Source organism: Myotis davidii, unplaced genomic scaffold (genome assembly GCF_000327345.1).
Source record: "Myotis davidii unplaced genomic scaffold, ASM32734v1 scaffold58, whole genome shotgun sequence".
NCBI lineage: Eukaryota > Metazoa > Chordata > Mammalia > Chiroptera > Vespertilionidae > Myotis > Myotis davidii.
The window spans coordinates 300,645-314,580 of NW_006289754.1; the positions used below are offsets into that span (position 1 = coordinate 300,645).

A 13,936-nucleotide genomic window follows, 5' to 3' on the forward strand; every position below is an offset into this window, starting at 1 on the left:
CATGTAGGGAAAATATAAATTAATCTAGCCTTTGGGGAAATGGATCTACTAATACTCATTGAAATAAAAAAAAATGTATAACCCTTTGAAACCAGCAGTGATGACCTGAATATCAGTCTTATAGAAATAAAAGCATAAGTGCACATGGACAGCTGCATAAGAATGTTTATTACAGCATTGTTTAGGGTGCCATAATACTGAAGACAACTCCAGTACCCATTATGAGGAAATAGTTGAGTTAAATGCAGTCCATCCATGTCATGGGATATTATGTAATCCTTGAATGAATTCATACTTATTTACTTTGAGGGATTTCTACCATAAGAAAAGCAAGATAAAGAAAGACATGTAGAATGTTATTCAACTTTCGTGCTACAAAGCAAGCCCCTTATATATGTACTAGAGGCCTGGTGCATGGATTCATACACTGGTGGGGTCGCTTGGCCTGGACTGTGGGGATTGGGCTGAAAGTGGCTCTCCGATATCCTCCAAGGGGTCCCAAATTGTGAGAGAGCGGATCTTGGTGACGGACTTCAGAATCGGTCTCCCTCCTCTCTGGTTCTGGGTGCGTCACCGAGAACTGCTGCTGCCAAGTGACCACAGCTCAGCAGCTCCTTTTTTGAGCGTCTTCCCCTTAGTGGTCAGTGTGAGTCATTGCTACTGGCCTGTCAGCCAGTTGCTTATAGGCTTTTATATATATAGATATTAAAAATTGTAATAACAAAGAAAAAATCATTAGGAATTAACCATATTTGTAGAAAAAAGCTGTAGTTATAGTGTTAGTTCCTTTTTGTTGCAAACAACCACAAATCTTAGTTGCTTACAACTACAGAATTTATTGTAATGCTTGCTGATCATCAGGTTGACAGGCGTCCTTTTGATGTAGGCTGTTTTGACTTGATGGCTCTGCTTCAGGTCTCTAGTCAGCTAGGATTGGCTCCAGGGTATAGGTTTGCCCCATGTATCGTGTCGTCGGGACCAGGTAGAAGGGGCACTACTACCTGAGCTCAACATTACTCATAGCAAAGGAAGAAACCCCATTGTGAAAATCCCACTTGGGCCTCTGCTCTTATCATATCCACTAACATCCTACTGACAAAAACAAGTCATAGAGACAATGTTGACCAGAGAAAGTCATGTGTCCAAGCTCAAAATAAAAGTGAAAGTAAGTATAATCTGCACACTCTGATCCCCAACGTGGATGTGGATATATAATACTACCACTAAGACCAACGACTTCATCTACCATGTGTAAGATTCCATTTATATAAACCTTACATTTATTAGTGTTCACTAAAATGTAATTATGGTTACATTTGGATGGCAATTTAAGGTAATTTTCACTTTTTCAAATTTCTTCTGAATCATTTGAAATTTTAATCAGAAGTGCCAACATTTTGAACTCAGTGAAGGCTCTTCTTTTTCCTGGCCTGATCAGAGTTATGTAGCATATCCCTTGACATGAATAGCCTTATTGAGATACTTACTTGTGTCCTCTTTCATCCAATTCCTATGGATACGTCAGAATCTCTACTTTTAATGAAGGCCCAACACTATCCAGTTGAGTAGAATGTTTCTGTCTTCTTTTTTTTCTTTTCCATGTAACTGCTTCACTCCTTCAATGCCCTCAGTTATTAGGATATAGATGTAGTGTAGAAATTAACAAAAACAAAAGAATAACCAACATACTTGGACAGTTGTGACAAGACCTAGATTCTGGCCCTTTTAATGCCATTCTTTTGTAGTGTAAGGTAGTTAGACCACTGCCATTCTCTGGGGTTCATAAGGTTTCATTAATATACACAGGCACACATTTAGGAACAGGCATATCCATCCATGTGCATGTGCTTGGGTGCACCGGAATGGCCATTTCATGCATGATGAACTGAGTTCTCAGTCATGGAAACCTTTGTATCTTTTGGCCCTGAGTCCCTATATGTGGAGGGACATTCTTCTCACTGAGCACAACCTACTTTTCTGGGCTGCAACCTCTTGAGGATTTTCTCTCTAATCTCCCTCATCTTGACACTATAGAGAATAGGGTTGATCAATGGAGGAAGCAGGAAGTGGACATAGGAGAGAAGAGTATGGGCAGGCTGAGGGATTGGCATCCTAAAACGGTCAATGAGTGCCAGGAGGATCATGGGCACATAGAAGAGAAGCACAGCAGAGAGGTGGGCGGCACAGGTTTGACCAGCCTTCCAGCGATCCTCACTTGATCCCAAGCCCTGCAATACCCTGCCAATTAAGCCATAGGAGCAGAAAATAAGCAGTGGGTCTAATCCCATGGCTGACAGGACCACAAAGAAGCTGTAGACTGCACCCCAAGCTCCTGGACAGGCTAATCGGGCTATATCTGGGTGCAAGCAATACGAATGAGTCAGATCCTGTGGGTGGCAGTAGGGCATGTGGGCCAGGAGAAATGGCAAGGGCAGATGGAGACCCACGCATCGGAAAACAATGGTGATGCCAATCTTCCTAACAACATCATTGGTGAGAAGTGTTGGGTAGTGGAGAGGGCGGCAGATGGCCAGTGCCCGATCAAAGGCCATGGCGAGTAAGACAGAGGACTCCATGACAGAAAAGACGTGGACAAAGAACATCTGCAGGAGGCAGGCTGAGGCAGGGACAGCATGAGCATCAGCAAGGGCAAGACCCAACAGGGTGGGCATCAGGGCTGTGGCCAAGCCAACATCAGATACACTAAGCAGGAAGAGGAAGAAGTACATTGGACGGTGTAACGTGGGCTCCATGGCAATGATCCAGAGGATAGTACTGTTGCCCAGAACAGAGAGAAGGTAGATGGTGAGGAGGGGTGCTGTCCACCAGGAAGGTACAGCTGACAGGCCTGGCATGCCCACCAGCAGGAAGGTGGGGGTCATTGAAGTGCTGCTGTTGGGGGCTGCCTGGATGGGGAATGTTGACATCGTTCGGGATCCCACTTTGAACTCTGGAACCTGAAAACTGATTAGAAAGATTTACTTAATCTTATGACATGTTTGCATGATCTTTCCAAAAGAGCCTTTCTCTGCTTCCTGCCTTAATAGCAAACACCTGGCAGAGGGTTTACACTCCTATGAACACTGTTTCTACTCCTCCCAACCCCAGGCCATCTGACTTCTGTGCTGCCTAAACACACTCACATTTCAGTTCACTTGAACAGTTCTCACAAGTTCACCAATTAACCCTTTATTACTAAATCAAGTCATTTTCCTAAACTGATTTATTTTTCAATGAGCTTTAATTTTTGTGAATCTGCTTTCTCCTTTTCTTTTAAATTCTACCTCTCAGAATTTAACTTCTTAATTCACCCTGATGTGTCCCATCCGATTTTTACATTACGTTGATATTTTTGAGAGATCTTTACTTGGCTCTTCTTTTTACTTAGTGGTCTATCTACTCTCATGACTTCAAATCAATTCCATAAAAGGATGTATCATGAATATATATCCCAGATTATTCTATATTTATTTCACCCTAGAAATCTCTATATGGATATTCTATGTATTTTAAATTAAAATAATCCAAAACAGATCTTAACAAATGCATTTTAAACCCCTTCCAGCTTCCTCAGTTAGGAAGCAGTAGTGGGGAAATTACAAAAATGATGGAAGGGAAAAAAAGAAGAAATATGTCTTGGTTTCCTGAGTGAGGAGACGGCATTACTACTCACCAATTTCCCAAAATAAAAGTCTCATGATAAAAACTCTTTACAAAAACAAGAGAAATTTCCTCAACCTGCTAAAGGCTATCTATGAATAAAATTAACATCATACTTGACTGCAAGATTTAGAATGATAAAAAGTTATCTGCTTTTTGTCACTTTAAAAAATGTTTTTATTTGTTTTTTAGATAGAGAGGAAGGGAGAAGGATAGAGACATAGAAACATTGATGAGAGACAGGAATCAAAGATGACTTCGGTCTTACTTGTAATACTTATTTCTTTTTTATTGGAAAGCTGTATTCTTATAGCAAATGAGTAACTATCAATTATTCAGTAAGCTCCATTGTCTCATCTCAAATTTTTCTTCTGTATCCAATTATTTTTTACGTTAACTGTGCTTTGGCTTTTGTTGAGGCTTTTGTTTGCGTGATCCTGAATGGGTCCCCTGCTGCCAGTCTGCCTTCCAATCCTTCCTCTGTACAGATCCCATAGTGTTATTTCTAATTTGCAATCTGATAATGTGGCTGCGGTATCTTCCCGTAAAGCCATCTGATTTTCTGCTGCTTTAAAATGAAGGCCACACCTTTATTTGTCATAGAAACCCCTACACCATCTGGCCCCAGACAATCTTTACTGCTTAACCTTTTTCTATTCTATTTCTGCTTGAGTCTTAGCCTTCCAGAACTACTGTGATTCCTGAGATGGGTCATTGCTTTAAACACTAAAAAAAATACATTTTATAAGTGGAATTTCCTTTTCCCTCTCTGTATCATCATACCTCATTTGTAGTTGAAGTTCCAACTCTGCTGAACACCTCTCCTTCAGCAGGCCCTGTGATGGATTGTTTATCCTCTCCTCTCACCCTATGGCACATTCCCTAATGCAGTCCCTGTCATTCCTAATTATTCATATTTCTTTCTTTGACTTGCTCTTCAATAGACTGCTAACTTCCTCAGGCAGATGCCTATCAAACTAATAAGAATTCAAACAAAGAATGTAATTCAAGCTCATACATGCATTAAAAAGTAAAGAAATATGCAAATGCTCATTCCCTAAGTTAGAAACACCTATGTACTGACATGTATGCATGTTCTCACATGAATAAGCACATGTAAATATGTGTCCACTTATTTCCACAAATCGTGAGCGGAAAATGCTCTTAACCAATCGTTTGCCACCTCACACAATGATACCCAGGAAAATTTAAAGATTCAATAATTGTTTCAAAAGACAGGTATGCAGCCAAATGAGTAACTCTTATCTCTTCACATGCACACACATGTTCATCATATGTTCACAAACATCCCTTCAATGGTCAACACATATACATACATCTATATACACATCAGAAATGCAGGGGATCTTATACATCTTACAGTCACATCTCACATCACTCAATTAAGCCATTCTTATTGCCCTTCAAATATCTGATAAGTTTCTACAAAGAAAATAAGCTTCCTTTTTCTCAAACTGAAATCTTAATTTCTATAGATTTAATTCTATGACAAAACCAAAAGTAGAGACATTCTCACTAGAGGATATTTATAAATACTGAATAATGTTTTCCAGGAGAGGAGAAAAGTTTTATTTATTACCAGATTAGTTCCCTGACATCTGAAAGACAAATGGCTAAGGTTACTAAAGTGATAGAAAATAGGATATTTGATGATAGGGGAGATCTGTCATGGAGAGATCTTGCAGCCCCATAGAAATGACAGAGTGTTATGAATAAATTTGCTTACTTTACATTTGCGTCCAGACCTGCTATTTGGCCCCTCACCACAATCTTCCCTGCTACTTACCAGACCAGCATTGAAGAGTGTGTGTCAGACAAGGTCTTTGGTTAGAGATAAATGCTGAGGAATTAGAATGGCTTCAAGAAGTGGCCAATGTGAGAGGATTCACAGCATAAGGCAGAGTAGGAAGAAATGGCTAAAAAGTGGACGCATTTCCAAGACGATAATTGCCCCTCCACATCTTGAGAGATCCCCATTTGTCCACATTAATCCTGTCTGTACTAAGTGAGATATCTTCGGTGCTGAGTACCAGGAAATCTGCTGGAGCCAGGTGGTGTGACCCATGGATAAATACCTAACAAAGTACAAGATCAAATCAGGTACTTTATAAAAAATGGATATGGTAAGAGACCTGTGTATGCAGGAAGCATTTTAAAAAACACCCAGCATAGCATGCGGGTGGGAAAGTGAAACATTCTAGGGAAGAGAAATGATTAGGTAAGTCACAGGGCCCAATTTTAGAAACTAACTTCCCCCATTCTCAGTTTCAGATCCTCATGGATAGTTGAAATATAAGGCAATGATCAGTTTTGCTGCTCAGTATGTTCAAATTCTTTCTCATGCTGTGTCTTTACTGTGGATTTAGCCTTGCTCTGAATAAACTGGGGGCAAGGACCCCAGGAGATTATCTTTGGAGTCAGGTAAGTAGAAAGCCAGCCCATGCATAGGGTGTAGAAGATTCCACCACTGAATTTTTCAAGGTTCCCTAAGTTCCACCATTTTGGCCTCCAGTAAACGTAGAAATGCACTGTATAATTTTAACACGTTCTTCAGTGATATGGTTGTCAGCAAAGTCTATTCCGAGTGACTTCCTAAAGTATAATTTTTTTAAATTAAAATCATTGGAGTGACATTGGTTAATAGAATTATACAGATTTTAAGTGTGCATCATCTGTATGCTGCATTGTGCTCATCACCTAAAGCCAAGTCTCCTCTGTCACTATATATTTGACCTTCTTTGTTAAATTTCAAATAGTGCAAGCTTGATCATAATCCTTTCCATTCTATCTGCTGTTATCTCTCTGCCTTCTCTCCATTTTCCATTTCAGGAAACAACTTATCTTTATCAGACCTCAGATTCTACCAGATCCCATAGGCCTTCTAATATTTCACTCCTTTCAAATTAATCACTCCATCTCCTACCTATATTCATTTCTCTCTAGCAGAGACTTGCACACTTATACCTCTTCGCAGGCTATCCTACTACTCTGAGCTATTAGAAGACAAACACTATCTCTTATATTTTTTCATTCCTATAATAAGAACATCTTTCCATCATATTTGAAATAAGTTTGTTAAATTTTATGAGGTGTTTCAAAGAGTCTGCCTTTTTAAAATTTTCATTTTGGAATGTAAGGTTGTTTTTAATTAAAGCGTAGTTGACGTGCAATATTATATCAGTTTCAATGTACAGCATAGTGATTTGACATTTATATGCCTTAGGATGTGATCATCACCAGAAGTCTAGTAACCATCTGTCGCTGTACAGTTATCGCGATATTATTGACTGTATTCCCTATGCCATATTTTACATCCCTGAGACTTATTTATAAGTTTGTACCTCTTCATCCCCTTACCTTTTGCCCATCCTCCCACCACTCAACTCTGGAAACTATCAGTTTGTTTTTTGTATTTATGAACTGTTTATTTTGTTTGTTCATTTGTTTAGTTTTTTTAGGGAGAAAAATAGTCCAAATACAAAAATGTTTCTCACTGCCCAGGTTCTGAGCCCCAGAGCTCTTTGCCTTCTACAAAGGGCCCTATGATTTTCCGTTCTCTCCAATTGCTCCTTCCCAATTCCCCAGCCACAGTGTACTTTCCCACTCTTTTTTGAATGAAGTAACTTTCTAAGAACAATCAAATTATTTTCCCAATCTCTTTTCTGTTCTTCCATGCTCAGAAACAGTAACTTCTCCACTGATTTCTCCCCCGCTTTTTTCTCTCTTTCTTGTTTCATCTCCCCACACACTAACCTCTCCCCATTGATTGTGTCAGTCTCACCTGGAGTCTGATGGTCCTTTCCACCTGCTACTCCCTTTGTGCAGTTCACTCACCGCACTCAGTTCTCCCTGCGACCCTCACACTGGTGTTCTAGTGGACGGCCTTAGGTGTATTCTTTATGCTACCTTTGTTGTATCCTATCTGGGGGAGAGAGAAGGGGGGTGGGAGACAGGAAAGGTGAGCACAGGTGTCTAGCCTCTTGTTGCCAGAGCCCCATGGGGAGCCTCAGTGAGAATGCTGTGGTTAGTTAAGGGCCTGCTGTTCTGCCCAGAGGAAACACCATGATAACCTTTGGACTGCAGCAAGAATGAATGAATCCTTCCATCCCCAGCATTCAGCCTTGCTCTCATAGTCCCTGAGGCAAGTCCTCCTCTACCCCACACTAATCCTGAGCTCAAAGGCCCCATATGTCCCGAGGCCCTCACTTGCCTGGGCCTGTCTGCCCTTTGGCAATTACCACAGTTTATCTACAGCCTTTTTTTTTTTTAAGAGAACATATTATGAGCCCCAGACAGTGCCCCAAGTTCAGTCCACAGGGACACCTTCTGGTTTTGTTGCTTGTCTTTGTTTTGCCTAATTGTCATTAGCACAGTGGAGTGGCACACGGTACTAATAGCGAGGGTCACAGATTCCATCTCTGCAGGGATCACTTAGTCACTTCGCTTGACTCAATTCAAAGACTACCTGGGATATAGAATGACCTCTTCTCCTGCTAGGGTTTGATCCCCATCCCTGGCACACGTGCACTGCTGAATAAAATCAGACCTGTCTGAAATTCAACAGCTGGCCTGACTGGAACCTCTTACTCCTATGGCCCAGTTATTTTGACTCACTCTTTTTTCTTTATGGTCCCTGTACTTTGCACTTTCTTATTTCCCTAACATTTCTTGTTCTTTATAGATGCCCTGTTTTCTGGTGGATCAAGTATCATTAGACACCGCCACTCCCCACACCAGCTTGTGGCTTTTCCTTCACACCCTGGACTTAATCAACCTGGGCATTCATTGGGTGCCATGCCATCCACTGCTCCTCCCCTCCCTGAGACCTTTCAAGGGTACTTTTGTTTCTGTAATCCCTGCAGCAGACCTTGGTAACCAGATCCCAGCCCATGGGTTTATCCTGGCTCATCCTTGTCACTTCTGATCGCCTTCAGAAGACGGTTCATTAATATCTCTGTGTCCTGGGGACAGGTAAACTTCTTCTGACTCAGGTTATTGCATCTCTCTTCTCACTTCCTGCCAGACAACTCCAACAGGTGTGATCTATTGGACCCTGGAGCTGCCCTCAAACTCTCCTGCTCAAGTTTAACACCATGGAGAATGGAGCTGAGGACATTGACTAAGTCTGTCTTAGCCCCAGAACACTCACAACCCCACACCCAGGCCTCTGTTAGGTTTCCTGTTTACTTCAATGTACCACTCCCTATCTTTTCATCAACCTAGGATCCAGAGATGTCTTGACTCTGGTCTCTAAACTATAGAAAGGGCCATTTCTATCTGTACTCTGTGATGGCCAGGATAGCCATTATTAATGTGATACATGAATCTGGCCTAACAAGTTGGAGGGAGGGACAGAATTAAACCATCCCTGGCTTTTTCCTTTTCTCAGATCAACATGTGTGTTATTTGATATTATTTATGATGCTCTAGCTTTCAGGTTTAGTTTAGCTAGTTAAAAATTTTCACTTTGCATGTTCTAGCTGTAAGGCTGCGGACAAGCTACTTCATATCTCTAAGCTTCAACTTCCTCATCAGTAAAGAGAGTTTGCATGTAATGTTCGTGAAGTGTTCAGGACACTGCCTAACTCCTATTATTTACTGTATGTGCCCGTCAGTTTTGGTTCTCTAATCCCCCTCTTTGTTTAAAATGGCTTTCTCCCAGCAGATAATTTCTGAGCACCTGCTATATACCAGGTATTAGTCTAGGCTACAGTAGTCAACAAGGGAGGTGGATCTTACCTTCTTTTATGGATCTTACCATCCAACAGGGAGTGATAGACAATGAGTGAGTAAACAATGTGACAATTCAAATGGCTCTACATAAGGTTTAGGAGATAAGCAGAAAAACGTCATGGGGTAATAAGTGGAGAGTGACTGAATACTATAGAAAAATTGACATTTCTGAAGGTGATATTTAAGCTAAGATCTAAATATGGAAAATCAACTAGCCATGTGGCAATATGCTTGAAATGTGATCCAGGCAAGTTCTCAGCTGTGAGGCAACAGAAGCCGGCTCATGGCTGGCCAGTGCAGTGGCAGTGGTAGGAGCCTCTCCCGCCTCTGTGGCAATGCTAAGGATGTCTGATGGCTTAGGCCTGCTCCCTGCAGACAGTGTCCTAAGCCATCAGTTGGCCATCTCCCAAGGGCTCCTGGCCTGCCAGAGGGATGTCTGATTGCCAGCTTAGACCTGATACCCTGGGGAGTGGGTCTAAGCCAGGGGTGGGCAAACTTTTTGACTCGAGGACCACAATGGGTTCTTAAACTGGACCAGAGGGCCGGAACAAAAGCATGGATGGAGTGTTTGTGTGAACTAATATAAATTCAAAGTAAACATCATTACATAAAAGGGTACGGTCTCTTTTTTTAGTTTTATTCATTTCAAACGGGCCTAATCCGGCCCGCGGGCCGTAGTTTGCCCACGGCTGGTCTAAGCTGTCAGTTGGACATCCGCCGAGGGGTCCCAGACTGCAAGAGGGCACAGGCTGGGCTGAAGGGCGCCCCCCCCCCCCAAGTGCACGAATTTTCATGCATCAGGCCTCTAGTATACATATAAAAACCTCTATGGAATGCTTATAGCAGCTTATTAACTAAAGTTCCTTCAACAGGCAAATGAATAAATGGAATATCACCTATGCCCATTAATGGATATCCATAAAATAGAACACGTTATTAATAACATAAATAAATTCTAAACTGCATTATGTTAAGTGGAAGAATTCAGGGTTAAAAGATTATATGCTGTATAATGAACCAAAATTCTAAGGTCAGACAACAGATTGGTAAAGGCTTGTGGTGGGTAGAGGGGTTGACTACAAAGGGATAGCAGGAAGGAATGTTTTGGAGTTGATAGAACTGTCCTGTATTTGGACTAGGCTGGTGGATATATATATATTCTGCATTTGTCATTTGTCAGTTGTCATAGAATTGTTCTATAAAAAGTGGATTTCAGTACATATAAATTTAAAATGTATTTTTAAAATATAAATTCTCATAAGACTACTTGGCATTTTAATTTACCTTTCAAGGCACATCCATCTTTTCTTAAATCCTTTGTGTTTCTCCCATTTTTCTCATGTATTCCTAACTTGTTTCTTGCTTATTTCCTTTTTCTTTCTTCTGTCCTTAATTATTGGCATTTGGATTGAAGCATCTGTGACAAATTCTATAATACAGTTTTCAAATGCCTCAGGAATGTATTAAGAATGAATACATAAAAAATAATATGTTTTGAGAAAAATATTCACTCACATTAATGCTAAAAATTATCTTGGTGTTATGAAACTGCCTAAGGATAGACAAGTTATATTATATAGTCTCACACATTATTTGCAACTGTGTTATCAACTTCTCATGATTATGTTTTTTAATGAGGCTTTTATACGAAATCAAATTATGTGGCAATGAAATCATTTAAGTAGATGTAATAAAACATCTGTCTAGTTCAGATTTGTTTAGTGCCAAATGTTATTAGAGTAATATTTTCTAAAGAAAGTGATAAGAAATAAAAGAAATCTCATTGCTCACTCATTGCTCACTCACTTAAAAGAAAGAAGAAAAAGGAAGAAAAAGAATAAGCAAAGCAATTTATTTTTATGTAAATAAAAAGTTAGGATGTTATTAAAAAGCCCACATAGAATAAATAAAGAATCTGGATTTGTGTAGCATCGTTAGAAAAAATACATAATAGAAATATTTAAGGAGTAAAACCTTAGGATTTGTTATTTATTTATTTATCTATTTAGTTAATTAGTTAGTTAATTCTCACCAAGGATATTTTTTCCATTAATTTTTAGAGAGAGTGGAAGGGTGGGAGAGAAAGGGAGAGAGAGGGAGAGAGAAGGAGAGAGAGAGAGAGAGCGAGGGAGAGAGATGCATTGTTTGATTCTTGTACGTGCCCTGACTGGGAATCGAACCCACAACCTGGTGTATCCGGAGAGAGAGAGAGAAAAGGAGAGAAGCATTGATGTGAGAAAGACACATCAATTGGTTGCCTTCCACCCATGCCCCAACCAGGCTGGGAATCGAACCTGCAACCCAGGTATATGCCCTTGACTGGGAATTGAACCTGAGACCCTTTAGTGTGCTGACACTCTAACCACTGAGCACACAGGCCAGGCCAGGGCAACATTATTTGTTTAATGAGTTATTTTCCTATTTTACATGACTAGATAGATTGATTTATCAATGAGATATAAAAATTATTAAAGTATCAATTAAGGTATATAAAAGAAAGCATAAATATTTTTTTAAAGTTATGAATTTATTGATTTTGATAAATATGTGTGATACAGAGGTGAAGATGATGGCTACCAAGCAGATACATATAAGTGCCTAAAACTCAGCACAAGAATCAAGATCAGAAATGTTGATTTGGAATGAATCTTCTTATATTTGTAGAAGAATAATATGTAATTTCAATTGCCAAAGGAGAAAGTGAAATGAGAAAAGCAAGTTGTTAAATAGAAGAGGGAGTCAAAGACATGGGGTATGGGGTTGGGTTACTATTGAACCTGGAAAGAGGCAATTTACTTATTTCTAGGAAGGTAAAAATGAGTGTGGATGTATTTAAAGAAGGAGCTGAAGGAGTTGTATATTAAGAAAGATTAGATCAAATTATCACAATTTTTTGAGTGAGTAGGGAAAATATTTTTTTATAGAACATGATGGGGGAAGATGGAATGGAAATGGGGATCAGAAATATGGATATTTGAAATGAGAATGGGATTAGTATAAAATTAAGAAAAATTAAAATAATTAACCAGAGATAGATTCTCTAAATTTACAGAATCATGCAATCTGACATATTGCAAAATCAGTCTTCTCTATTCATTTTCAACTTTGAAGATGCTAAAATAAAAAAAGAGAGATGGTATCATTTGTTTAGTTTTATGTTTGTGCTAGCAGTATATGACAGAAAGTAAAAATAAATCAGAGTCCGTGTGAGATACAAATGATCAACCTGTTTAAGTAAAAACCAAGAACAAAAACAGAACAGTGTTGGCTGAGAAATTAGAATAAAGTTATAGTGGCTCAGTTACTCCAAAACCCCATTTGTCAACATAGAAGAAAAACGTGAATAAGAGCATAACTTAAGCGTCATGACACATTTATAACGAGTAATGAAATATAGAGGTTAAATATTGCAAGCAGAGCAATTCCACACTTTAATTACTTCAAACAGAATTAAAGGAATGATTATATGATGTAGAGATAAATTTTACATTAAAAAACTCAGTACTTTGATAGCCTATGGTATTGAAAGAATAATCTACGTTAACATTAAATTACTCTAGGACTGTCATGTAGAGAGCTTAGTATATGAGCTTCAGTCCATATGAGCATTTTTCCTTACCTCGTCATGTAACCTTCATGATCCAGGAAATCCAGAACACACCTGAAACAGTGAGGATCTCCCGTTTTATTACTTCTATGCTAAGAATAATTTCTAGAGTCAAAGTCTTAGAATTATGTAAAGAATCTGGGCCCACAGGTTGGTGTGGCTTAGTGGATGAGCATCGAACCATGAACCAGGAGGTCACGGTTCAATTCCCTGTCAGGGCACATGCCTGGGTTGCAGGCTCAATCTCCAGTAAGGGGCATGCAGGAGGCAGCCCATCAATGATTCCCTCTCATCATTGATGTTTTTATCTTGCTCTCCCTCTCCCTTTCTCTTTCTGAAATCAGAAAAAAAATTTTTTTTTAAAGAATCTGGGCTCAGCATCAGTGAGTAATATTCAGCTTATGCATTCCACAAGAGTATTAAAGTAATGAGGATTTATGAAGAATATGGTGATGAAAGTATAAACAAATATGATAAATTACAGAACTGATAAAACTAAGACTTAATATCAGATATTATTATTTTATTATTAGTGATGCTGTTGATATTTTTATTATTCAGAGACCAGGTATGGACAGTAGTGTTATTTGAAAGTGATCATTGGATATTTTGGAATATTAATGGTCTCTTACTGAATTGGGGCATTGGTTAATGACTCTCTGAAAGGCCTCTTGCTTTTCTTTTGCACAGAGCATGAGAGGACATGATAGGACTTATTAGGTTAATAATAAAAATTGAAAAATGCAGTGAGACAGCAGGAAAAATTTATTCATTAAGGAGTCATCTTAACTTTAGAATTCATGGGAAAATGGAATGGGAAATCATGGAGTCACTTTTTTTCCTTGGGATATTTTTATTAGTTTTGCTGTGTTTTGAGACAAATAAAGGCAATTATTGTTTATTTTAAGGAATGGA

General features: G+C 39.3%; 1 protein-coding gene across 1 annotated transcript; it reads right to left on the bottom strand.

Moving 5' to 3' along the window:
- Positions 1–1,946: 1,946 nt before the first annotated feature.
- LOC102761310 (olfactory receptor 51S1) lies at positions 1,947–2,997 on the bottom strand. Its single transcript, XM_006762349.1, has one exon. The coding sequence runs from the start codon at positions 2,925–2,927 to the stop codon at positions 1,956–1,958; it is 972 nt and encodes a 323-aa protein (XP_006762412.1). The 5' UTR covers positions 2,928–2,997; the 3' UTR covers positions 1,947–1,955.
- Between the last annotated feature and the right edge of the window lie 10,939 nt (positions 2,998–13,936).

Coding starts and splice junctions, on each gene's coding strand:
- LOC102761310 (XM_006762349.1), bottom strand. CDS start 2,927: ATGTCAACATTCCCCATCCAGGCAGCCCCCAACAGCAGCACTTCAATG.